The sequence below is a fragment of the Pavona decussata genome, unplaced genomic scaffold (assembly GCF_977016875.1).
Source record: "Pavona decussata unplaced genomic scaffold, jaPavDecu1.1 SCAFFOLD_391, whole genome shotgun sequence".
NCBI classification, from domain to species: domain Eukaryota; kingdom Metazoa; phylum Cnidaria; class Anthozoa; order Scleractinia; family Agariciidae; genus Pavona; species Pavona decussata.
In genome coordinates, this window is record NW_028145763.1 from 100,000 (window position 1) to 127,900 (window position 27,901).

A 27,901-nucleotide genomic window follows, 5' to 3' on the forward strand; every position below is an offset into this window, starting at 1 on the left:
TTGGTATCAGCGAATTCTTTGAGGGAAATATTCTCGATACTTATTTTTTTAGATCTGATATTAACTTGCCGGAGGCTTTTGCGAATAAAATTCATGTACAACTGAAATGTTGAGTCAATATCGCACGTAAGTAGCCTTTATGATAGAGAGCAGTTTGTTCCTTGTTAAAGGGCATTTAGTGGTAAGTTGAGTAAGTCGGGCTATGTTTTACCGAAGATAACACTAAAAGTGGCATTTGTGAAATTACAATGTTTTTTAAAGAACTGACAAGAGAAGCGAGAGAGCCGTTTAATCTCATCTACGCCCTACACCCACAGTCCCTTTATCATATCCGGCAGCGATATCTCTGGCCTTTGGAGGTGAATGCATTTTACACGGTTGTTCTCGAATAATACTGAGCATTTTTTCGACTGATATCGATGCACATCCATCACGTTTGATCCAGTTATGGTCATAGAAATGTTTAGCCGAAGATGAAGTCCAAAGTCTTTATTGCGGCATTATCCAAGGCACTGGATTGATGATCAATAGTTTCAGGTATGCTAGAAAGACAAGTGTCCATAGCTGGCCGACTATCAAGTTTCTAGTCTTATCAGATAGGTTACTGACTCGGCCATAGAGAGGTGAGTTTGTTGGGGTGTCTTTTATCGCTGTGTTCTCCAATACGGCGCTGGTCTGCTCAAACTCAACAACTTGAATAATCTTTGAGACTGGAAAGGACTCTGTTGGCTAAACTGGTGAGTTTTTGCTTTAAAACAGAGCATCCAATACTACTTTCAATGCATTATCCTCTAAACGCACTTAAACAGCGGATGATGATGTATAAACTCCTTTCGTCTGTTGTTCGTTTAAATGCGTTGGCTCCCACTGGCATTAAAACGATTTTACAGCGCAACTCAGTTACACATTAGTTTCGTTTTGTGGACCATCTGAGTAAATGAAATGAACTTCGAGAAAAACAAACAACTTTTACCTGAGGATGCGATTGAGTGACATTTGCTCCATATTTAGCTCGCAGCTCCAACCGAAGGAAAGTTCTGCTGTTTTTACAGTTCCGTGTAACGATCATTTCGGGTCTATTGTGCAGAAAAACACGCTCCGCAAAGACGAAGCACGACATTTTAATCTGTGCTAGCGAGGATGATCATACCAGTGACTGAAATGTTAAAAATTTCAATTATCTATCAAAGAGTCTCAGTAGTGCACCACACGGGCAGTCAGCAACCCATTCTTGAGTGTTTGTTTGATTAGAATATCCCAGTGTTAATTTAACGGCAGCCGAGAAGTTAACACTTCTAAAAGCGGTTGAACAAAGAAAGGAGTGCTTTGGAAACACAGAAATGTCAAATATGTTCACTTTGAGATAACTAATACATATGTAACGAAGATATTAGCAACTGTTATGCAATTTAGGGCGCGATTTTGTATTGGTTTTCGCTTCCAGAGCAAATCCTTGGCGATATACCAAAACAATATGGTTTGAACTGACTTATTGGTTAAAATCCTCAAGTGTATGTGACCATTTAAGCCAAAGCTTTTAATCTGCAGTCTAATGTGGTGCAGTTTATCTATCAATACTTTGCAAACTCATATCTTTTTTTTCACTTAAATTTCAAACTGGAGTGTTAAAGCGTCAACGTAACCGAACTATCTAACTAGGACATTGTTAATATCTGGTTGTCGTTAAAACTGATATGAGAATTGAAATTGGGTATATCCCTTTTCAACTAATAACCCAAATATCTCAAGGCTAGTTAATGTAATTAGAAACGATCTGAATATCAACATAATATCAACATAAAATAATACATAAGAACAACTGAATTTTTGTACTATTAGCCATTCATGTGTGTTCTTGAGTTTCAGTCCTTGCTTGGTTTGAAATTCCGTACTATTGGCTTGGTTAATTACATTTAATCTCGGAGTAACATTGTAGCATTGTTATTAAAAGTGCCTATCAGTGTCCAGTCCATCTTCATTAAATGCCGTTTAAAACGAGGAAAACTAGAAGTGAACTTCTAAAGTACGATTGGCACAAAGCAAGCAAACACGAAGCAGACATGAAGCGTGCAAGTTTGGACTAGAAGTCAATATTTAAAGCGCATTTGTAGGACAGACATTGATCCTTCGTTTAGACCCACGGGGTGGACATGGCTTATTATTTACTTACTACACGGGATACATTTTTTCCGTCTTCGCCAGGCTTTGTTCCATAATAGCGGATTCTTTCAATCCCTCTTCAACTAAATTCTGACTCCTGTATTGCTTAAAGAATATAATTAAAAACTAAATGACTCAACACCTGGGAAGGTACGTAAAGAAAATAGGAAAGACAGAGAAGAAAAGAAAAACAAAAGAACAGACTTGAATTTCTTGAATACCTTTGAATGATAATATGTCAGAAATGACCTATAGCCAAATTATATGTTTACTCGAGACATTCTAAATTTAAACTTCCTTCCTCAGTTTAGTTTGCCGGTCAGTACTGAGGAAGGAAGTGGGTGTGCAAATATAGAGAGGGTTGAATAAATACAGATTTCATAGGGAAGTGGGCCAATTAAAATTAAACATACTGAATAAGGAGGAGGTCGGGTCAGATTTAAACTGAAAATTCTACCTAAACACTTCATTGCAACTTTGGCGCTGTTAACTGTCTGTTCATTCGAGAAACAATTGTGCGGATGAGTTCTCTTTCACATTTCTGTGATTAACCATGTCTCGTGACAAAATTAAATCATGTTTTTTCTTCTTACACTCCTTTCTGACACGTGAAAGACTGGCGTCTCGTCAGACGTCAATTTAAAGACGTGAAGAACGTGCAGCAATGGTAACAATTTATGTAAAAAACGGAAAACCAAGTTCCAAAAAGAGAGATAATCCAAATTAATCCGGATGCTGGAAATGTGAAAGTTTAAGACTGGTGATAAGTGCGTGCGTTCTGATTACTGTCATCCTAATACTCCTAAGAAAGCTTTTATAGAGAGCTTAACGTCAAGACCTCACGCTAACACTTGCGATTTTAATTCAGATAATTTTTTTAAGTACCCATAAACACGTTATTGGTAGAAAAGTTCGACGGTGTAATGTTAAGGAATTTCTGTTCAATTTTGAACACAATGTGTGTTGAAACCATCGTCGTAGAGAAAAATTCAAATCATAATTCTTTAATTGGATTACATGTGATTTTACAGATGATTCTGTAATTGTGTTTTCACTAGATCAATTTTGGCCCGATAAATAAATTGAAAACAACGCGTCTTGTATTTGGCGAGCAAAAATGCAAGCTGTTTATAAAACTCCCGTTGAAAATGAAAACAAATAGTCAGTATTTAATCTTCCGAACTTTGAATTTTTTTAATTCAATTCGTCTGTGCCTCTACTGAAAAGTTCCGCTAATCCAGTTAGCAAATGAAATTATATGTATTGATATGAATTAATCCAGGCTCTTGTAAAAGAAGGAGTTTTAAAAAAGTCACGAACAAATTTCAAATTACGGCTGATAGTCATTGATAGGAAAAATTTGTTAAAAATTGCATATTTTGATTAGAGTAAATAGGAGTAGAATTTCTTTTAAAAAAAAAAGAGATGTAGAGGATTATGATTAGTCGTACTGCCAGCTTTTTACCCGCTTAAGATGAATATGATTTTCGAAACAAATGATTAAATAATTTAAGTATTTAAAAAAACAATGATTACTTGATTTTTTTAATAATAGGAGAGTAAATTTGCGAAGGGCATGGTGGGACGATATCATATCGATCCGATTTAACTACCATCCTAACCGATATCTTGCAGATTTAATATCGACATCGGGATTGAGAACGTGTATAGTTCCTCGAAAGTCCCGGTAACTTACCGGGCCCGATAAGTATATTTCTCAATGATTTTTGTATCCGAGCACAGTAAAATAGTTGGACTTACAAGAATTACTCTTCTTAGAAACAGGAACGAAAGAATGAGAGAATGAATGAATGAATGAACGAACGAACGAACGAACGAACGAACGAACGAACGAACGAACGAACGAACGGACGGACGGACGGACGGACGGACGGACGGACGAACGAACGAACGAACGAACGAACGAATGAATGAATGAATGAATGCGAACGAGTGTCTATAAGTGAACAGGAACGGCTTCGCGCAGTGCTCCGAGCTAAATTTACGCATGTAGTATAATGCAATTGACTCCATGGCAATGAAAATTGTGAAATTTGAGTGACTTTATTATTTTATCACCTCTTGGAAATAAGAATAAATTTCTGCCATTCGTGCACACTGAGCAAATGGGATTACAGATTTTGAACAATTTCAATACGTGTTCCTTTCAAATTGGTGAGGCGCATACTGTTCAGCCTTTCAGGGGAGATCCTATCTCGGGATTAAACTTAGCTTGACTTCTGACTTAAACATATTTTCACGGCTGAAAGGTTAAAATCTTTCAGTTCTGAAGTTACATTTTTCGTCTCGTGAAAGTTAATGGGATAATTTCCTCTCAGGATGGAGAGTAGGAGGCGAGAGAGGTCGAAGGGGGTATAGAGTTGGGGAATGAATGTACGTGATCTGTGATGAAGTGTATTGCTTGAGCCTGTCATTGGAGCTATGAAAGTTGACTTCACACTACATTTATTAAAACAGTGGTCCGACTGCCACGTTCTCGCTTGCCAATATAATTCGGTATAGAGACTAACACGTAAGGTTCGTGATTAGAATAACACGTGACTAATGGGTTGCCTCTACTAAATATATTTACAAAAGATAACGGTTGTTTACTTGACCATTTACCAAAAAATTCGGTTGTGAATTTCTGACTGGGTCAGAGAACGTGTTCCATTTACCGCAAGAAACTTCCTTTTCGGATGAGACATCTACTTAGGTCAGTCATAAAAGTCAAAGGCCTGAAACGATTACGAAAGATGCGAAACGTGTATATGGAACACGACTTTCTATTCGGAATGTCACAATAGCGAAAACGGGGCTACATTTTCAGAAGAACCATTCCTCCCGTGAGGGGTGGTTGGGTGCATGGATGGCGCAGTAGAGAGAGTAGTCGCTTCTCACCAATGTGGTCCGGGTTCGATTCCCAGCGTTGACGCTATTGATTTTCGCTACGCTAACCGAGGGTTACAGTTACACACACTAAAGAAAAATACAACAGCATGAGCTATTTAAACTTACATTCAAACGAAAATATAATAGTTTCAATAACAAAAGAAAATTCACTATCACCAATGGGAAGCTTAATTAAATATTCCTGAGAAGTAATGTCAATGTGCATACATTAAAGTTCGAATTAGCAGCCGTCAAATCACGTTCATTTTGACAATAACAACATAACAACAAATGTTGGTTGAGTTTGCAGTGGTTCTCGTCCTTATACGGAGGGTTTTTTTTCGGGTTCTCCGGTTTTTCTCCCTCCACGAAAACCAACACTTCCAAATCCAAATTCGACCCGAAGCACACGTCGTTTAGGATTTTACTCCATGAGATTGAGGTTTAAATGGACGGCGGTATGTATTTCGACTGAACAAGTCACCAATGTTTTGTCATATGTAGGTAGAGGGCCTATACCATTAGTTCTTTAATCCTGTTATGCATATTAAAAGAAAACAGTGGTGGGTTTCGTTCTCAAGAATTGGCCAAGGAAGATTTAGGAACAGCAGGCTAAATTGACTTACGCTGTTTACGTCAGTCTTGATGTTCCGTACCACACAGGGAGTGTTTCCTAGTCAAAGAGATCTTAAGCTACTTAACTCTTTATCCCATGAGAGTGCCAAAATAGAACTTCATTTAACAAGTTAATTTTTCGCTATTTGCGCTTCTAAAGAATGTCAAACAAACAGAACCACATGACAGTCACCTCTCAATATATCTGTCAGTCTGGTAAGAAAAACCCTAACACACGGAAGGCTGATCAAGTAACTGTCTGGGTAGCTGGAGATGCCTATGATTTCAAGAGACCCCATTTCCACTACTGGGCCACGCAAACTTCTTTTATCCTTGCAGTTGAAGAAAGATTGCATTTGGTTATTTAATCACACTAGCTATGCGTCAGATGAGACTCTATGTCATGACCAAACACCTTGTGTAGTGCCAACAAAAATTCTGTAAAATTTGTTAAGTGTAAAGCTTGTTTTCATGCGTTACGCCTAGTCAACTCAGTCACGTTACTCAGACCACTGCTCTTCAGTAGACTGATTAAGTTGATAGCAGAACATACATACTAGAAACAACTTTACATATTTTCTTCACTCCATGCACGAAGGTCACAACTGTATAAATTAAGATAATGCCTTCAATTTGTAAGTTAAATTAACTTTTCAGGATTAAAATTTTATTGGCCCTGCATCTGGAATCAACACTTTTTTTTTCGTTCTTGCCATATAGCGTTCATTTTTTAATCAAACCAGAAACCTTGTGTGGCGTTTCTGACTTACAAAAAAGTGTACAGAATCTGGCATAAACAATATTTTCCAACTTGAACTAAGCACTTGAATTAGTAAAAGCAAATGGCATACGATAGTGTATTTTTGAGACGTCAGTGCTCAACAAGAGCTTGTTCATCGCTAATGTTAATTTGGTGTTTGTGTCGTTCACGTCTGCGATATAGGACGCGGCGCGTTCTTCATTTTCGTGTTTGTGAGGATATTTTGTTATCCAATTTGAGGTTGCGGTGTTTTTCGCCAAAGGGGGTTGCGTCTGTTTTCAGATGCCATCGATCTGAAATGTTTGACGTGCAATACACCTTGCCTCCAGATTTAGTACATAACGAAGGCAACATTTTCGTTTTTCAGAGAACTGTAAATCAAGGACAAGGCAAGTAACACAGCGATCATCATACTCGCTGTCCAAAAATAGGCAAAGCGTTTGTAAGACGGTTTGGGAGGAAATCATATTGGTGAGACCTCTTGAGAGTTGATGGGCTCTGAATACAAAAGGACTTTGTAAGCTTTTCCTGCTCAACAGTAACCTCCGTCAAATGACCTTTTTCGTCCGACATTAGAGACACAATGAATTCATTTTTGATGTTCGATCGTCGCCTGACACAAACACAAGCTACTAGAACGTTCCCCTTAAAAATATCAATCTACATCGTGTTTGTAAGCTATTCGTGGCACAACCGTGATAATGGCCTTCAAAATTTGTACAATGTAATACACTTTTACCACAATTCAGTTATAACGCTTTCTGACCGCTATTTGCCACGAAAAGACAGCAAAGACCCATGAAAAGGAAGAAAATTACATTACGCAGTAATTTGATGTTAAATTCTGTTCAGTCCAGTTCAGTCAAAATTAGTCAATTCAACTGGACACAAAAAGTGCGCTTTTACTGAACTTCATAGTGGGATTAAAATTTTTTTGACTTCCTGAAGGAATTGATTCTGACTTTGAGTGTCGTGAGGTAAACAAACTTAAAACCATAAACGGTAGGACTTTAAGAAGCTTTTAAAACTCGGTCATAATGAAGGAACTTAAAGAGGTTTTATAGATCGAGATTTCAATCCTTTACTCTTTTGCCGTGACTTTGATCTCCCCAAAACATTCACTTCCTGGCCATGAAGACGACGAAATTAATTTTATTTTCAGTATTTAGAACTCTCCTGTCTGTAAGATTACTCGTAACTTCCAAACGTGATTTATGTGCATTGAGATATTGTCCATTTAATTGTATTTAATATGTAGTTCTACTTATATATATTTAATTTGTAGTAATGTATTGTACACGACCCCACAAGCTTTCAGCTTTTATATACATCGTGTATAAATAAAGGCAACCTACCTACCTACTACCTACCTAAGTATATTAAATTTTTGTCCTGTATACCATAAAACTAACTGTCAAATGATGCCACCCGGACCCATATCTCAATATTAATGGCTTTTTGAATGTTCTTTCGTGGCGTGTTTAAAAATTTGATTAATGAGGATCACGATATCATCTTTCGTTTTTTTCCGTTATTATCTGCTACATTTCACTCATCCATAGAAAAACAAAAACAATAAAGAAATAAAATGAGCAAATTTAACAGACAAAGAACTAACAAATAAATAAATAGTCGAAAATTTGACAAGATATTTGCACAACTTGCGTTGTAATATCTTTTTCAGTGATATTTTCCCATTTTTCACTTCCCATGCATTTAGTCACATCTCTGCCAAACCCAGAGCTTATTTGGGAGTTATCATTTCTCGAACTTGCGATCGCTTAAGATCCGGAGACAGACAGATATCACATCGCACGATCAAGCAATCACGTTTCGGCGGACATTTGGCGAGAATCCGCAAATGAAGCATTTTGTTGAAAGATTCGTCCCTGGATCGGATCGTTTAAATGTTTCTGCTCAGCTAAATCTGGCGTAGATTGTAAACTTGATAACAGTTTCTCGTTGCGTCTTCGTCGAAGGTTAAGTTTTGCTTTTTGTTTTCCTTAAGTTCCTGTGACGAACTTCCGAGTGATTGACCAGAAGGATTTGTCTCCCAGAGGAGACGCGCTATTTTGAAAGAAGCCCATGCTGTCCCGTCTCGGTAAGTTTCTGTTAATATTTGGAGAATGCTGGAGTTTACAGTTAAAATGAAAATCAATCTACCATATTATGCTGATCCTATAACAACTTCAGCCTCGTTGTATAAATGTTTATCTTTCATTGTGTATCAAACTGTTGCTTGAACAAAGGGGTTCTTGTATTACTCGAAATTTCTTCCCGTCGAACGGTTTTTATTGCCCAATCGGATATCGTAGCCAAACTGATCTGATATTTTGTGTTTGAGTTGACTGAACTTCACAGTTTGCGCTTTCTATCTGAAGAAATTTTGGTTTTCCCTGTATCCTCTTAAAATGTCAGAACAGCTCACTCAATCGAAGAATGCGAAAATGAAAAAAAATTGCCGTGATAGCGTGATACTATTACTGTTTCGGAGCCACCGCGCACTTGAAGTAGTTACTTTGTATAAACTGCCAGATCGTTGTCTTTCATGTTAAATGAATCGACAAAGGGCTATTTTTCATCCTAAGTGGCCATGAATGGGTTAGAGAAGTTGAATTATGGCTGTAATGTTTATACTTCACTCTATCAGACGAATGCCTGAAGGAAGGATTTGACGGAAAGTTACGTCAACAAAAAACTGATGCAGCCGAAAGGAATGCGACTTATTTGGGTTATCCTACGTCTTATGGGAGGGTAACATTCCATGTGTGATTACGATGACTGAAGTTTCGAGAGTATAACAAATGCTTCAGCTGAAATAATTTTATGCGTGGTTGAATATAATCTACCACCGGCTTTACTGATTTGAGATCCATTGTTGGTGTGGTTTTTCTTGTCCCACTACAACGTCTGATTTATATTTTAATGAGCCAGTGCTGCTACGTTGCGTTTCATTTTGAAGAAAATTTGTGTATGCAAATGGTACCGGTTTGAAAGATTCATGTGAGCTTCAAATGCTCTTCAGAGACACGTTTGGGTCTGTGGATTAACCCCTAACATGTGACTATTAATTTTTTTGTGTGTGAAGATACAAGGTGGCTCTTATCTTTTTCGCAAGTTAAAAGGATAAAAAGTAAACTAAACTAATTTAATTTTTTGGATTTAATGTCAATAACACGGGGAGTGCTTGCGCAATCTCCCAACCAGAGGCTCATGATAAAGTGCTTGACAATAATCCAGATCGAATTGGAATTTGGAAATGTTGGTTTTTGAGGAGAGAGGAAAACCGGAGAACCCGGAGAAAAACCTCTCGGAGCAGGGACGAGAACCAACAACAAACCCAACCCACATACGACGCCAATCCGGGAATCGAACCCGGGCCACATTGGTGGGAGGCGATCGACTGCTCTCACAACTGCGCCATTCCTGCTCCCCCAGAAATAGTATTTCCCTATTATTTTTGCAAGTCTTTCAATGCTTGCAAACCTAAACTAGATTTAGTTATATTTTTTTTAAATTCGATTTTGTCACCCTTGGCAGTGAAGAGTTAAACTCTTTTAATTAAGCTTCCAACAGTTAGCAGAATGTTTTTAAAGTATCACAACAATTAGCTACAAAACCAGTCTCGAAGGTCAAGAGAAACCTTAGAATGAAAACTGCTGATACAGAAACATCATTCGTAAAATTAATATCCTTCTTATTTCTTTTGTGGAATGATCTTAATAAATCCAATAAAAAAAATGATGAAGATGATGATGACGATAAATCAACAACAACAACGATGATGATGATGATGATGATGATAATAATAATAATAATTTAGATTGAGGATTTTATGGATAGTAAATAGTTTTAGAATTTAATTACTAGGATCTTTATGATTAGGAGTTGGGATTTTAATAGTAAGGACTTTGGTCGTTGCATTGATTGGCTACGGCTGGCCGCCCAATCATTGTTTAGGATATCTGGGCATCCAGAAGTTTTTACTGCCATTATAATAATAGTAATTAGACGTCGCTGGTGACAGCAAGGTTGAGTAGAAAAAAAAAGGAAAAAGTTAACAAGTATCAAGATCTTGCAAGAGAGTGAAAAGCAATAACAAAACTTGTCCTTGTGTTACGTAGTTGGGGCACATGGAATGGAATCCTAGAAGCTGAAGCGACACTTGGAAGTAATCGAAATTGAAATTTTAGACTCAACAGGAAAAATGAAAGATCTGCTCTCCTCGGTTGGCTCACATTCCAAGACTTGACTGGATCATTTTCCCCAGGGATGACCCTTTGTCAAAAACAAGAATATATAAATATAAATAACAATTTCTCTCATCGAATGAGGACACGTGGAATGCAGTTTACCTACCAATATCGATTATCTTTTGTCAACTAGAATCTCATTGCGGTTAAAATGTATTTTAGCTATTTCCCTTATTTCGTTTTAGCGACTAAGAGCAAAGCAAATTCAGAAGCGAAGTTCCCGAGTTAGTAACACGAGTAACACAAATAATGACAAGTATGTATCATTGAAACAGCTGAACACAGAAAATCATAAGACGTCTATTGGAGCTTGTCAATAACAGGGCCATAAACTCAAATTATTGGACAGTTTAGCCATTGTGGGTCATTTGCACAATGCCGTTCATAGTTCAAGACATTTTGACATAGAGTGATATGGAACGTGCCAGGAGGTGAAAATCAGCATTGTATATGTTACGTTTATTACTATCGGCTAAACCGACAGCGTAATTGGCCAAAAAGTATTGCAGGATCAGATCATTGCTCTGTAGCTTTCATTGTAACTACTTTCTTAAAGCATGAAAAGCATAATAAAAATTGATTCTGACTTGAAGATCATCATATTTAGCACTACTGGAAGTTACTGTTCGTTGGCTATATTCCACATTGTAGGCTTCTGTCCACAAATCCCAACCTTTTAAACTAAATGAAATGGTCGATAGTTGCAACTCGTCATGGTTGAAGAATTGAAGTACACCACTGATATACTTTTTTTTTTTTTTACTATATTAACAATCAGAGTCTCATCTGTACACAAGAATTGTATTTTCACAATGTTCTTTTGTGTTTTTTGTTATTTTTTTTTTTTCAAGCATGAATTTTGACCACTTTGACTTATGACCCCTTTTCCTGGTTAAAACGTTCCTGAATTTTCTGTTATGACCGGAATCAGTTCAACTGTTAACTCATTGAAAGTGGTTCTTAACTGGATTATAATGTACGTGTCTGCATAATAAAGGGAAAATGTTCTTCCAGAAAAAAAGCATGATAACAAAAGACGTTACAACCCACAAGAGTCTGAATAGTAATTACGATTTCCCGGTGGAGATACACTGCTCCAAGATTTCGATGAAGGTCCGCCATTAATTTGTAGTCATGTACATTTATCAGTTGTGTCGCTTTCAAAAATATGGTTTTATTCGTTGGAACTTTTTTTCACAAAATATGGTATGCAAACTGAATTTTCTCCAAATTTCCTCATGTTCATGTATGCTTGCAAACTGTCTAGGGAATATTACTTCAAAATAGCCTCCATTTGAATTGAAGGATCGTGTCTTCTACCGGATTTCTGTCTAGTTCATTCAATTATTCGCACTGATATTAAATTATTCTTAGTCTTAATTAACAGTAACAAGTAGTCGATAGACTTTTAAAATATGTGAAAGGGTTACGTAAAATTAACATGTTTTAAAACATATATGTATTCCACTGACACAAAATGTGGGAAAAAATACTCTATTATCACCGTAGAATTGGAATATTTCCTGTTAGCAGAGTTCACCAGATCTGTGACTTTGTTTTTGGAAGAAATGAATAGTCTGCAAAATTGACTTCAGTTCAGTTTTCTTTGAGTCATCTTTTTAGGTTGTCGGTCGGACGGGATCTTGGCCATTCATTGTTTCTCTTAAGGCGGATGTCTCTTTCAAAAACTGTATGTAAACTACAACCGTCTATCCTACTATTTGCTGACGTCCGATTTCACCTCTCTGGTTCCTCCGCAATTCAGCTACTATAGCTACAAATGAGGTAGCCTGTGTACCACAGGCTACAAATGAGAAAAACGGGTTTGCTTTGTTTTATTTCCTTCAAGAAATGGGCTAGTGTCATTTCATTTGGGAAACATGTTCTAGCAATAGGGTAACCTTGACTTTATTCGAGTGGATATACAGGAGTCATGTTTAATACGCGGGAGCAAAATCTTCTGGCAAAACTACTGAACAAATTTCACTGGGTAAACACAGATCTAGATCTGAAGGGCAACAGAGATCCAACGACCAGTACTCCAGACTACCCTATAAAGTAACTGTTTTTCCTTTGTTATCTGCTATAGTGTCGGACGGAATAGAAAGAGAGATTAACCCCTTCCCCTCAAATTAAATGATGAATTCGCACTCAAAGCAAAAAAGTGCGATCTTCCCAGCATTGAAATGAAGGGGTGTTTTTTTTTTCATTTCATTTCGGTTGTCCAAGATATTAGCTTCTTTTCGTGGAGGTCACGCAAAGTTGACCTGACTAGTTTGGCATGTAGCAATAGCATGACATCACGTGGACGCGAGTTCTTGATAAATTAAATTTTTTAATACCCGTCGTCATTTGAGTGATTTTTTTTTCTATTTTCATAGTCGAATACTTGTTTGCGTTTTGGTTTTATAGTGGCAGGTCTATAAACATAAAGTTCTTAAGGAGACAAACTATTTCGACCTCAACTGAATTAAAGAGACGTGTTTTCAGTCGTTAGATCTTGGGTCCCTGTTATCAGATATATTCGTGTTTGAAAAATGAGTTCATGTCCAGCGCATGTCCAGCGCAAGATTCCGTTGTTGCGTTTTACTTGGGAGGGATTATCACGATTTCCGAGTGTCATCCTGAACCTTCAAGTGCTAATAAATGAAGCTGCCTCTCATTTGACAGAGTATTCTTATCTGAAGCCTTATTTTGTCAGAACTTTTCAATCCGGTGTTAACATATGAACATATGCCTGACCCTTCGCGTTCATTCAATGGGGGAAAGAAAACAACATCAGTTCCAGAGGAATGCGAGTGAGGCGCTATTGAACAGAAAAATATTAATTAAGATAGAGATCTAAAATATCCGTTTCCTTCGTCAGTAATCTGCTGTGATTCATGAGTTGGTTGTTTCTAAATCACGAATTTCACCTTCAAAAATTTCTCGTATGTAAATCGTAGCTTTGCTCGTAGACGATTGAGTTTTGTTTCTAAGCCAAATTGGTCGCCGTTAATCCTTTCTTCTTCCATACACAAGAATAGGCTTTGGCACGTGCCGTATTTTCTGAATTCTTTACGTGCGGGCAGACATTCGGGCTTAAAATACGAACCAATCGAAACGAGTGAAGACAGACATGTTTGAAATGATTTTTCCCGTCTTATCCAGCCCCATGCCAAAATGATAAGACACAAATTCGTTCCAGCTTATTATTATCCGCCAGCCGAAATCACGAACTAGTTGTTGTGCTGAAGAGACGTTGTCCCTTTCCGAATCTGTTTGTCTCTTGGAGTTTGTACGTTTGACTGTTACAATAATCGTAGAGACGGGTTGGATGAATCTTCTTACATGTTAAGGGAACATTCCGGCTAACGGTAAGTCGCAATACTGAATGTGACGCCGTGTTTTAAGTGATTGCCACGCGATTTTTCAGAGGTTGATTGGATTTCGTTTGAATTCGGCTCTTTACTGATCCGCGTACGGTTGAACCAAGGTTTAATCGATCAAGCTTGAATCACTGCATAATACCGGCTCTTTGCATTGCGTCATCAGATGCCGATCTGAAATTTTGTCCACCGATCGATGCATGAAATCCTAAAATGCGGGGGCCATTTCTACTAAATATATCGAACAGTTCTTTTGTATGGTATTGTTTAATAAGGTATAAATGTTGTTCAGTCTATTAGTAGGTATCCTGTGGTGCTCTTTTTTATGCTGTACAAGTTGGTTCTACCTTTCAACCTGTGGATGAAATCCTGTAGTGTGGCCGTTCACATTTTAAAAAGTTCAGTATCGACTCGTGTTTTCTTGAGGTGCTTTTTTCCCCAAGCGGAAGTACTAAGTAGTCTGGCAAAGTTGTAGTAGATGTTCCCAATAGGTGAGAAATTGTGTTCTTAAAATAGAAAAATATATAGAAAAGGCGTGCTATTCCTTACCAGCACACGAAGCGTATAAGAATGCTGTAGTGCGTTTATATGTGGATCACAGTTCTTGGTGATGCAATTAAAAATAAGTTATGCCTTGCTTCTTCAATGCTGGGATGCTTGTCGTGTACTTTTAATCTTAGTTTACAGTAAGGCTCCAGAATGATTGTTAATCCAGATATTGCCTAAACGTCAAGTCTTGAATTTTAAGAGTAACACTTAGAATAACAGAACTTCGTCTCAGAAGAGTTTGCATAACCCTGTCCCAGCTGTTTATCTTCAAAACAAAGAATGCGCTTAATGGTCGTAAATGTTCTTAGTGAAATTTGGCCGGAAACGTTCTTTCGACCTCTCATTTTTTCATTGCTCTTGTACTGACGATTAGATCCCGCATTGCCTTTCGTCAAAAATCAGTGCTTTATTAAGAGAAATTTCTTAATGCTATCATCGCTTTTTCAGGTACAAAGGCGAGAGGGGAGTGCAGTTATGTTTCTGTTACAGCATCATCTTTACATCTTGACCTCTAGGTTATTTCTTCGGGTTACAAGCAAAACGCAAGAGCCCTTCAGTCTAGATTCTTTAAATCAATTTAAGCATATTTTTAGAAGAATATCAAAAGATGATGTCATTATTGCATAGCCACCCCTCTATCCAGCGGTAAAAAATGACAATAACATTCCAACCTCAGTTTTCTTGTTTATCTAGCTGAATATTTCTGTGTCAACTCAAATTGTAAAGCAAACAAAAATTTGTCGATAATGTCCATGAGATAGCTGGTGTCTTCGATAACCCCCTACCCCAGCCGACAAGGTGGGTCCTCTTCGAACAAACTTGTTTTGACCAATTCCCTTTCCTTAATGGCATTGTTAACAAACTATTTCACTGAAATTCCCTCCCCCAAAATCTTTCTATGTCTTTTTCCCACACCTCCTCATTCTGTCGGTTCCATCCCCGACAAAGGGCGCCAATTTCAGGTCAAACACAGCGAGTGCGAGCGACAGAAAGCCTCAAGAAACACCCACCTTCTAGTTTTCGCTTTGTCGGGAAAAAAAGAAAACAACAACAGTTATTTTGGCGGCAAAATTCGGTCAGGATGCTATTACTATCATCTCAACTGACGGTTCTCGAGTTTGTGTTCAGTTGAGAGTGCCTTGCTATGATTTGATCGAAATAACCGTTTATGTTAGTAAAACATGTAAACATCCATATACGTGAGTCCACAGAAAAGTAAATCATGTGATATCCTTGTTTGTTTTACTTGTGTACATGTTATGAAAAAAAAAATCTTGACGAGGTCTCTATTAAATTACCGGTAGTACGGGACAAAGAAAAAACAGTCTCACATGCTTTTGACATGCTGAATAAACAGTTTTCTTTATGACCGGCCTTAAAATTACTATCTTTCTTCCTTCATTTCGTTAACTTGGGTTTTTCTATTATCAGAGTACTTTAAGGACGGTGCCTACTAATACCGAAGTATTTTTGTGCGGTTTATGACAATGCGGAAAAAGTAGATCTTAGCAAGGGCTATTGGAATCCAAAAAGAAAATTGGGGGTAACCACGCATTTTTCAGAGATAATTAAGCAATAATATCTCTAAAATGCGCCAAAATATAAAGCAATGTATGGGATTTTTACCTCAATTGACGCTTAATTATCTCTGAAAAATGCATGGTTACCCCCAATTTCCTTTTGAGATACCAAAAACATTTGCTAAGTTCTGCTTTCTCCGTATAGTTTTAAACTGCGCAAAAATATTCCTGTATTAGTAGGCACCACCCATAGGAATCCCGAGTATCTCGCGATGCGCAGAACGTATGCGCAGTAACAATAGTAGGCACCGTCCTTAATAGCACATGATTCAGTCGAAAGAAAGCTACTATGTAGTACGTTCCTATTCAGTTTATTTCGGTTCAAAAATGCCCGTTAGTGTGTTTGTTATTGAGATTGCGGCACCATGGAAATCATGTACTTTGTTTCTCCCGATATATACTGATTTTCTTCCTGAAGATACAGCAGGCGTGTTGCTTACATTGTAAAACTATTTTCTTTAAAGTCTCGAGACCCTTATGATGGCTAATCTCATTAAGTATTCGCCAATGTCCCTCTAAACATTCTATAAACCTCTTAAACGTTTTTTGAGTTTGCGCGGTCTCCTCACATTTTGCATGGGGGTACAGGTATGTCTGAGTAAAGAAGTTGGTGGTTGAATAAATTTGTTGATTCAAAAATTTGTGGTCATCCCAGGGTGAGATTTTTTTTGTAGAACGTTTCGGAATTCAGGTTCCTTTTAAAGCTGTCCGAGTTGCCTCACGCACATCTTACATACCGGGAATGGTAATGCCAGACTGTCGCACCAAAGCCGAGACCAAATGTTGAGAGGAGTTGAAAGGGTCTCATAGGGAATGACAATGTTTGAATGTACTTTGGCGTGAGAAAGATTTCGAGATCTCAAACTCTTGTCCATGGATAGCTCAACGAAAAATTTGAACCTATTGTAACTTGCGGAGTGCGCGCGAGATGGGCGAGTCAAACCTGCCAGCGACCGTATGCTTGTGTGCGTTCTCGACCCTAGAGCTCTTGCCATGGCATATGACTTTCGAACATGCGCAGTCGATCCAGAAGGCTATGGGGTCGAGAATGACTTGAGTGTGGTTCTAGCAGGTTACGGATGACAAGTGAGAGAGAGCCGTTGGAACTAAGTAGTTACTCTGTTTGATTCTTTAAATTTTCAGACGAGCAAACGTTAAGCTTACCCTTCACTCTACGTACAGGACAAAATTCTTAAGTGCAAGAACTGTGCTAATATTTTAAGGTATTTAGTTTGAGCCTAATGCCAAAAGTCACTGAGGTGGTCTATAATTTTTCGCCAAGTGTTTTAGTAGCTTAGCTCATGAAGCTTACGGGATAAAACTTCGCGCCGAATTTGCGATTAGCGTCATTTCTTCTTGGGGAGCAAATACGGTAAAAACGGTAATAGTCTAAAAAGAACACACTCAAATTGTCCGGCTTTGAAAAATAATTCATGGCAACAAACGTGCTTGTACTTTGGTCAGTGTCTGCATAAAATCTGAAGGCCAGTCGTGTACATGCTCGGCTGCTCGCCCACCCGACTTTCTGTGGAGAAAAGTGAAGATTCTCCTTTGTCTATCTGAAACCACAATCTTACTTTGCCAAGTAGAGCTTCTTTTGTTTGCTGAGGTCTAAAAGGGGTTGCAGTTATCTTCTCTAGACGTTTTAAAAGCTGCTTGTACATCTCGTCTCAAGTGTACTTGAATCAAATGGGTAAGTATTTGATAATCAGTATACACAGCTCTTAAATCTCCTATTAGGGAAAAGCGCAGACAAAAGTTAGAGTTCCCACTGACAGATGTGAGTAGAATTGTTGTTATAATGAAGCCGGTACACAAGCGTACGCCAATGCTTCTTTGCTTTTTGTGCAACAGTTTATTGTAACAACGCATTGTAATGTCACTAGCTATAGCTTTGCATCTAAACCACTGTTTGTCTGGTCCTAATCGTTATCACTATTCTTGCTTTAAATCAGAGTAAAGCTTACTTTTGTCTTGTGGGGGAGTTCAAGACAATTGATCACTTTAAGGAAAACATTTGACAGAAATTTATTTCCTCCACGAAGCTGCAAGTAATTTTACAAAACATCTGTTTGCTACATCCATCTGGACGATGTGCGGTACGATCGGCACCTTTTTATTGCCAACACGTCAGCCCTTTCGAAGGACTGTAAAAGTGGTAGATTTATAGTGTCGCGAAAAGGTAGATGGGAATATACTTTCCCAGCCTTAATTGATCGATGCCCTAATCGGCCTATTATGTTAATAGTTTCTTAATCTTAAAACTGTCTTAATTCTAATGAACAATTGCAATAACACGTTTACTCTTGTAACACTTGTAAGCTTCTAGTCATATGTCATCTGTCTCCAATTTTCTCAGTATCAAAATGAAACAGTACGTTCATTTGAATGAAAGCTGTTGAGTTAGTGGATTGCAGTTCGTTTTAGACCTTCTCCCAAGTTCAAATGTGAGAAAATTCCAACAAAGTAATTATTCAGCAGTCTTGGAGATTACGGCTGAAGTCTTGGGGATTACGGTTACGCCCAAAGTTGCACATCATAGTTCACTGGCGTCCGGTGTAATTCCAGCCCAGAAAACTGGCTAAAAATGTAAGAAATCAGCCTAAGAAACACACAAAATACAAGTAATACACTTGAACACCTATGAAAGCGGCGAACAGACCTAGGCCACAGAATCGATTCCCATCTTAGACCATAAGTGCCTTCGACGTGACTTGAAGCAGGTGATAATTTTCACTTTCAAAATTACACTCGGCAGAATTTGAAAATTTGCATGCAATTTTCGACCTGTTCAATGGGATGATCGATGATTAGTACCCAAGAAAGAGACCCTTTGTCTTTTATTAATATATTTTTAGTTTTGTTTACATAAATTTTCTTGGTTCCCTGGGGGAAATCAGTGCTTTTCAATTGTGCTCGCCTGTTGTTCAGATCGAAATAAAAAGAAATTTATCTTTCAAAAGGCTTAAAGTAATTAAAAGAGCAGAAATTCCAGTGTGTTGTTGTAATAATGTCGTGGCATTGGTATGCCCTTAAGTTTCCATTCGTAAATTCTGTCCCAGGGGCGATAGGAGTCCTCCATAGTAAGTGCAGAGCAAATAGAAGATAAAAAAGCAAGATCGGTGGACACAAAGTTGCAGGTTTGTAATTACTCTGTCAGGCTAAACACTCAGTACAGATTACCAACATTATGCACAGTGACGTATTGCAGCCATCCGACCATGAACCGTATACGAGGTAGTTATTTGAAGTTTACTTCACTAAAGCCTTCAGCATAACGAAAAGGAACCCTACATTTGAGATAGATTATTGAACTTCAAATATTAATTAACCCTTTAATTCGTGTGATTAAGCACAGTTTCAGTTCCGCAGCTTGAATTCAATGTACAACGGCGAAGCTTGTGTTTTCTTTGAAAGGTTACTTAACCCTAACACATCTTAACATTGACCTCAATACTCGTTGACTAGCGGCAGTGAATTCAAGCCTACATTCTGTAACCTTGTAGGAAACAATTAAAAATGGTTAAGACAAGGGATCATTTACAAGGGTTTACCACTATAAATGCGCTCAGTCGAGCTGTAACATGGATTAATTGTCTCTTTAATTCGGTTAACAGTCACGAAGTTTAGGCCTCCGATCCTGGAATCGCTGTTGACCGAAAATTGTTGATCGCCAAACTAAGCTGGCCAAATGCAGGCGTTCCCTACTGTTCTTTGTTTGTACCACTCAGCTAATATGTTTTGTGCAATGCATCAGGGTATTACAGTAGTAGCAATTGTTGGCTGCAGTAAATTTAGAAGTTTAGGAAATGTTTTTGTCTAGAGTTAAGGACCGACGGATTAAGGAGTTTTCAGATTGAGCAGTCATTTTATAACTGCAAGTTTACAAAGACTTAACGGTCATCTTGTGATCAAGGATTAGGTTTGTAAGTTGTTAAGTTAGATTTCATATAGAGTTAGGGAAACTGTGTGGCTGTAAATTTTAGCTGTCTTGAACCCAATTCAAATTCAACTTGATCTCGAATCGAACTCGTGAACTCTTTGAGCACAGTCAGTAACTGATCGGTAATTTTTGTGGCCACTCAATTTTTCTTGCGCAATGGATCATAAACTCCTATTATAAGTTTCTATATGTCTACTTCAGCCGCTTCATTCATTCAATTTCATTTTTATTTGTTTGGAAAGCCAAAGATCTCAGAGCAAGTACGTACTACAGCAATGCTCAAAGATTCAATATTGCTTTCATTTTGCTGTTATAATCCTAGTATTGTCCTGACAGCAATTTTCTGCTATCCGATTAGGCCACCTTGGGTTTATTACTTCCAGGCTTTCATTGTCATTGCGGCAATCTTTCACGTGTAGTACACATGTTTTACTTTTGTTTAAATATTAATAATATCACTAGATATCTCTGTAGGTTGACAAGTTTGCTTTGTGTTCCGTCTTAGTCAAACGCTGAATGGAGTCAAAGACTTCCAGACTTGCGATTAATGGTTCTAACTTTCAAAGCAGTAATGCTTTATCGTAGAAGGGGTTTTAACTTTTGAGTTCGGGAATCAGTGAAATTTCTTAGTCACATGATGTGACAATCCAGCTAAAAGTTGCGCAGTACTGTTTTCAGGTTAGGGAACTGGTTACGGAACAAGTTTGTTCGAAGAGGATCCACCTTGTCTGGAGTAGGGGATTATCGAAGGGACCACCTATCTCATGAACATTACCGACAAAATTTTCTTGGCTTTAAAATTTGACTTGACACAGAAATATTCAGCTTGTAAGAGTCAGCATTGCTGGATAAACAAGAAAAGTGAGGTTTGAATCTCACTGTCATTTTTTATTGCTGGATAGAGGGGTGGCTATGCAATAAAGACACCATCTTTTGAAATTGAGGGAAGGGAGGGTGCAGGTATAGACCACCATCTATTTTTGTGGTTTGGTGTCTCCTGTTCGAATATAGCAGTTTCGACAACTTTCCTTAAAAATTAAAAGAAATTAATTGTCTTATTTCTTTTCTTGCAGCAAAAATGAACAGACAAACAATTCTTTTGATTGTGATCTCCGTGCTGTGTTGCAGAACAACATCTGCCTTAGGTAAGAGTATACCTCCTTGGTTATGGTTAATTTGGCTTACGTGAGGTGCGAGGGAGAGAAACCGGGGGTGTATTTGTAAACAGTAACGTACTGTTCATAAACAATACTGACTTTATAGGATACATATTAACTTATGTTCAGAACCAATACTTACATGTAGGATATGATATTAACTTAAGAGGGCTTCTGGAATCTCGCGTCCTACAGGGTGTAATGTGGACTGAGTTTGTTGTTGGTTTTTGTCCTAATAAAACAATCGCTTGAAGGTTGCCTCCCGGATCATTTACATGCTCCTTAATTCATCTGCCAATCGGGAAGGCTAATTTCGAAGGATTTCAACCCTCCCCCCTTCCCCCTCCAAAAAAAAAATGGCCAATAGAAACACAGTAAAACTGCTGTGATCTATACTTTCCCTGGTCTGTTCACACTAATTTATGGCAAAGGATTTCTTTGTGTCAGTGTGGGCACAATCATCTGGTATAGGTAAGGTTGTCTCGCACATTGCACACATTGCTGGTCATGATAGTATGGATAGAACTGCTTGCCGTATAACGGATTCAGTAGATGTCAACGCATCGACGCAGGCATTGTAGCCCACACGTTTGTTTTCTTGTGCTTTCATTTCTGCTTGAGTCGATTTTTTACAGGATTCCTTTGATCTCGTTTCCTCTCCAGAAATTGACCTCTTGTCCCCCATTACTGAGTCCCCAATGAACTTCAATGTGCGAAAGGTTTTAACGCCCTCAAATCAGTGGGGATATCTGTTTGGCCGGGCGATTAAACTCATCAAAGCAAAGGAAGAGCTTCTTCAAGACACCATTGTCAACATTGAGTCAAACAAGGAATTTATCGTCTTTGCTTCTATCAAGATTATGTCTTCATTAGCCGGAGCTATGTTTTCCATCTCGCACAGTCGGAGGAAGTTACTACTATTCGATTTGTCCACCAAAGGAGTGGGCGACAGAACCAAACTTATTTTAAGATACAGATCAACAAACGACACAATGGAGGCCGTTGTGTTCAAGGATGTTGCTGCACTGGGTGACAGGAAATATCACGTCATAATTCTTCAGATTTCGGATGTAATAGACGGCAATGGAAAGAAGATTTCATCTGTGACGCTCTATGTGGATTGTAAGCCTTTTGGCAAAGTTGAAACCGTTTCACCTATTTCGTCAATTTTCTCCTACCAAGGGACTTTGTTGTCTAGACTGGATTTCAGAATAGGACAGCGAGGATTAGGAAGTAAAGTTCACACCAAGTGGATGGTTAGTACTCAAAATTTTAGCGTACGGGTATCAAAGCGTCGAGTTGATGGGGTGGGGGGGGGGGGGGAGGTGGTGGTGGGGACATTCATGGCACGACGGCGAGAACAGTGCAATCATCAAAGCGCTGTCCATTAACCAGCTTGTTTCGGATTTGAATCCCTTGGTTCTTTAAATTCATCACGCATGATGAAACTGAATGACTCAGTTGTCATTTGAAATCAAAGTAGCAGCTATATACATCTATTTCAATTAACGTTGTCGCAAAACCTAGTGACCTGATAGCATGGCGATGTGGATAATTTGTTGAGAACTTTACCAAAATTTACTCAGACTCACCTCTACAGAAAATTAATCACAGACGCGAATGTTAATGGTATTTTATCCCCTCCTATGACGCAAAACCCCATAAAATTATAACCAAAATATAACGCTTGTAGCATAAGCTCGAGGCCAAACCCTTGTAGTCTACGAGAAGTCCGTTATTTTTTTCGAACCATCCAACTTCGAGCGTGCCGTGCACATGCGTGGTTCGCTCGCTTTACTATCCCCTAGAAAAATAAGGGACAGCTCGTTGTCTAGGGGTCTTAAAATGCGACATCGTCAATTGAAAAGTTAACTTTGCAGTAGTGACCTGTAGTCGTGCAAACGTTCGCCTCCCTGAAGAGCAACACTTAAAATGCTAGTTTGTTTACTGAATTGATTTTTTTGCAGGGCGTCATAGAGAAAATGCAGCTAATCTTCAAACGTCCCTTAAGAGAGATTCTAGACGGAACAGAATGTGTGCCGACAGTCGGAGGAGGTAATCACGTCTGACCACTTCTGCTTGGCCCATTGCTAAGCTGACGCCTGTTTAATAGACCATGTTCGCATTCTTGTTCTTCAATTGGGTCTAACTTGCAATGGAAGCCATTGTGGGGCAATACATTTAAAAACTATTTGCGTCTAAAAAATATTCCCCCGCTTCAGCCTCGTCTGCAAGCTAGTTCCAGTCCCAGACTGGGAATACGAAAACCGCGGTCTATTCAGGAAGTCAGTTTACTCACGGTCTAATGCTTCAGTCGATTCCGGTAGTTCCCTTTTCCCCGGGTATTAGTGGGGCATTTTTATACATTGCGAGTCCCGAGGGTCGGGTATTAGTCTACCCCGGGGCACTGTCACCGATAAGTTCATCCACGAAGACGATGAATTGTGATTAATTACAGCTTTATGTCCAAGGAGGAAAAAAATGAGAGGGGTTAGCTTCTAAAGAAACTGTGGTGCTGCGTCGGTGAGGAGTGGAAACGAATGCTTGGTTTTATCTTAAAATCGTAATGCGAGAGAAAGAGACAGTTAATAATAAGTAATTTCGCCACCTTAAAGAGATTCGAGTGCTGATGTTGCGAACGTCAGAGCGAATCCGATTTGCTCTGACAAAGGGCTAACGCTCGAAAAATCAGCACTCGAATCTGTTTACGGTGGTCAAATAGCCTTATCAAGTCTGTTAATAAAACCTGACATTCCTTTCTAGGAATTGGTTTGGCCCTGAAGAAGCTTTGATTAAAATTTATGCAAGCCCAAGAGCGTAGACGTCAAATTATATTTAAGCTGTACCAAGGGGCATTTGAACGGCTTGTTTAATTTGTCCCCGCCGTGGGGCATTTCTCGGTTTGTTGTCAAAATTCCTAATATAATACTAGGGGATCATCCCCAGGGGGAGGGGATGTGGGACGGCCACAGTGGAAATGACTGATGCTAATGCTTGGATAGATAAGCTAGCCTAAGAGCGGAGCTCCCAAGAAATGAGTGCCGGGATAAAATTGTTCTCAACCAAATCCATTTATAGCCTGAACTGAATTTTGAGAATGAGAAAGTTGCTTTCAACTGACGACAGTGAACTCAAAATCCTTAAGACAGAATTTGTCGAGAAACGCATTGGAATGGCTTGGATATTGCAAAAATCAAGCATCCATGCTATAGCTCCGGCTTGTCAACCTCAATCACATTTCCTTTTTTGCGCCCTAAGCAACCAATAAGATAAAAGTCTGAAAAGAGAAAATACCCGCTTTCCATACAGACCAAACGAATTGAAATCTGCGTCACCATATTGCTTTCTCTTCCAAAGTTTCAATAATTAATCATAAAAGGCACAGCCATCGAAGATTTTGTTTCTTTTCAGTGACCAGCAAATTCTCAATGGATTATTGCCCTTTACTCCAGTAAAGATCCGTGCACAATATCCATGGACGTATATCCTTTTTACTTGTAGTCGTCTCAAAGAACAAAGGTCCAAGTCTTGTCTGCCATTTCACCGGTACGTGCGCGCACACGCGAAGTACTTACGCACTCACGTCATGACCATCCAAAACGACTTACACGTGTTTGCACATTTCGTGACTATGGTGCTCCACTCACGTGGGCCTCATTTCGGCCCTCACGGGAGCTCCGCTATAAAATGAGCCAGTATGGAGACCTAAAATGGGGAAGGGGAACACTACAGTGGACTAGCATCCCATCCGGGGATCTTACCTCGCAGATGAATACAAACTGAAGCAATCACGCCAAATACGTACATCATTCGTAAGATCACGCAAAGCACCAATCACAGCCGTTATAAGTGTGGTTTAAGACAGACAGACAGACACCTTTATTTAGTTATAAAGCTTAGGGTAGTTCCTTCAGGAGCTTAAAAGCACCCTGCTATCAATAGGAGCCCTGAGCACTAAATACACTAATTACAATGTAGATATACTATAAAAAGTAATAACAATGCGGATATACTAAGAAAAACTATTTACAACATACTCTAAAAATTATATACAATGTGTTAATAAAAGTAATGAACTATATAATAAGTTAATTAATAAAAGAAGCTATTTAGAATAATTATTAAAAACCATGATAGTAAAAGAATCTCTTGGCGGCTTCTGTTCTTATGGCAGGTAGATGAAGCAGATCTCGTTTTCTAGTTGCGCGAGTGTGAATGTTGTTGTTAAAAGTAAAATATCCGTCAAAATATTGAGGGCAACGCCCTTCAATGCACTTCTTTACAAGCTGAAAAACATGTTCATGACGTCTTTCTGCAAGCGCCGGCCACTTGAGAATGTCCATTGCAGTGCCACTGCGAATCGTTCTGGCAACAATTCTACCTGCTCTCTTCTGCAATGCCTCTAAGGCCTGACTAAATGATGGATAAACGAAAAAAAAAAACCTCACTCGATCTATCTGCGTTGTTGGGACCATTTTCTACACGCCAATTGACAAGTCATCCCAAATATTAAGCCACCGTCTCTCCTGATGCAATACCGGGATGAAATTCATCTCGGCAAGCCAACTGCCAGCCCGGCTATTGCAATCGGCCTCTAATTCATCTACCAACGAGCCAGTTCAATTGGCTTGTTTGCTCCATTCACTGCCGATCCAAGCGAGCCATGCAATACATCGTTCCTCGTTTTCTACAATCACATGCAAGTCACAAAATATGTTATTCGTTCTTCATTCATCCAATGCCAAGCCAACCTCAAATACAAACGTCCGTAAAAATGGCCCCATATTTTGCAACTTCTCCCAAGATTATTAGCCAACATCTAAGAATAGCCTACCACCTTTTTTTTTTCTTAGTGAGAGCTCCTCAGGAACCCGTGAAGGAACCCCTGGCGTTAGAAGATTCCAACATACTTACGCACGAACTTGTCACGGATTTGATTGGTGTCATAAAGGATCTTCGATACGACTTGTCTATGCAGGTGACATGTTGAAGTCAAGCAAGTTTGTGTTAAATTAATTCGTTAAAGATGAATAACTGACTGATTGAAAGACTGACTAACTGATTAAACGACCGACCGACCGACAGGCTGACTTACCGACTGACTGATCGAACGACTGTCGGGCTGACTGATAGACTGACTGGTTGACTGGCAAACAGACAGACAGACAGACACTGACTGACTAACTGCTTGACTGACCAACGGACTGACTGACTAACTGACTGACTGACAAAATGAATGAAGGATGGAAGGAAGGAAGGAAGGAAGGAAGGAAGGAAGGAAGGAAGGAAGGAAGGAAGGGAGACAGGTAATGGAAACTTCCAATGGACTCGCACACCTGTCAAAGATATGGTAAGAGTAGTTACAATCAGGTGTGAGCTTCCGAGGTCGTTAATACTTCACGGCCTGCTGTTTGTGCAACATTGCGTTGTATAACGGAAGGGAAACTTGCAGTATATGCACATTTTTGAAATAAGTTACAAGTGAAACAAGTTTTGCATCTTGTAGGTGGCGGAAATCAAGTATCTTCGAGGTCTGGTCGAAAACTGCCAGATGTGTCGAGGTAAGAAACTGACGAAAACTATTCGTTTATAGTGGTAATTCCGACCATATTAAATCAAACGTTGAATCTGACAAAATCCTGTACCGTAACACCATTGTCCGTTAACAAGGTAATGTAAGATTTGGTGTAGGCCAAGTAACGAAACACTTTTGACACTGCTGGGAAGTGCATCGTAAAATTAGTACAAAGCTTGAAAGTCTTTTCTTTTAAAAGATAGCAAAGATATAGTTTCGCTAAGTCTGGAAATTTTATAGACGTTTGTATGGAGACAAGCAAGGTTTGCTTATGCGTCTTCCTGACACCAAAGTCTGCAAAAATTCCTACACCTGTGTTTTACTTAGCCCTTCTTCAATGCTCTTTAGTGTCATAGAACAGGATTTAAAAGACGCAGAATACCCGTGCCATCCCTTAATCCTTACTATTTCTGTTGTTTGTCTTCCTCTTAAAGTTCAAGACTTCTGTCGCTTCAAGCCCTGCTTTCCCGGCGTTCCTTGCTTTAATGATCCAGCCACTCAACTGGGCTTCGAGTGTGGAGAATGCCCGCTGGGAATGCTGGGGGATGGTGTAAACTGTACTGACGTCGACGAGGTAACCGCACGTGAATCAAACAATCGAAAGTCATAGATGGATCCTCTAAAACGGATCGGGCTTGGAAGATATCTTGAAATGAAAGCAAACTAAGTAAAATATTAACTTAGTTTGTCGGAATATCGCACCTTAAGTGCGTTGGTGCAAGCCATAGGTTTTGTCATCGCAATTTTTCCTTAGAGAAGTAACAAATTTTTGTTCTCATAATATAACTTATTCATTTTAAACTGAAACGAAACAAACCTTGAGTCTTAAGTTCCTTTAGTAATGCAGTAGGAATCTTTATTTTTCTACAAGGCTCAAAACGTCCAGTGAATAGGTCTGCAGTACTACGGCTTCTCAAGGTAAATTAACAACAACAACAGAACTCTCTTAAAAGAAAGGTGAAAATGAAACATGTTACCATTAACAACAACAACAACATCATCTAAGTTGTTACATCTATTAGATTACGATCTACAAAGTAGCACAAAAC

The 27,901-nt window shown here is 38.8% G+C and overlaps 1 protein-coding gene across 11 annotated transcripts in view; it reads left to right on the plus strand.

Annotated features, from left to right (window-relative positions):
• The window catches only part of LOC146451207 (cartilage oligomeric matrix protein-like), a 59,255-nt gene that overhangs the window by 16,777 nt on the left and 14,577 nt on the right, over window positions 1–27,901 (plus strand). For 2 of the 11 annotated variants that reach the window (XM_085099285.1, XM_085099288.1), the window contains 8 exons: window positions 8,436–8,528; window positions 21,194–21,265; window positions 21,941–22,533; window positions 23,245–23,332; window positions 24,779–24,823; window positions 26,131–26,255; window positions 26,784–26,838; window positions 27,287–27,426. In XM_085099285.1, coding sequence (XP_084955411.1) covers window positions 8,513–8,528; window positions 21,194–21,265; window positions 21,941–22,533; window positions 23,245–23,332; window positions 24,779–24,823; window positions 26,131–26,255; window positions 26,784–26,838; window positions 27,287–27,426 — 1,134 coding nt within the window. In that variant the 5' untranslated portion in view covers window positions 8,436–8,512. Of the gene's footprint in view, window positions 1–264; window positions 538–584; window positions 738–7,624; window positions 8,529–13,837; window positions 14,037–16,789; window positions 19,318–21,193; window positions 21,266–21,940; window positions 22,534–23,244; window positions 23,333–24,778; window positions 24,824–26,130; window positions 26,256–26,783; window positions 26,839–27,286; window positions 27,427–27,901 lie in introns of those variants that run through there. The other 9 variants (XM_085099287.1, XM_085099286.1, XM_085099293.1 and 6 more) reach the window with 9 other exon arrangements.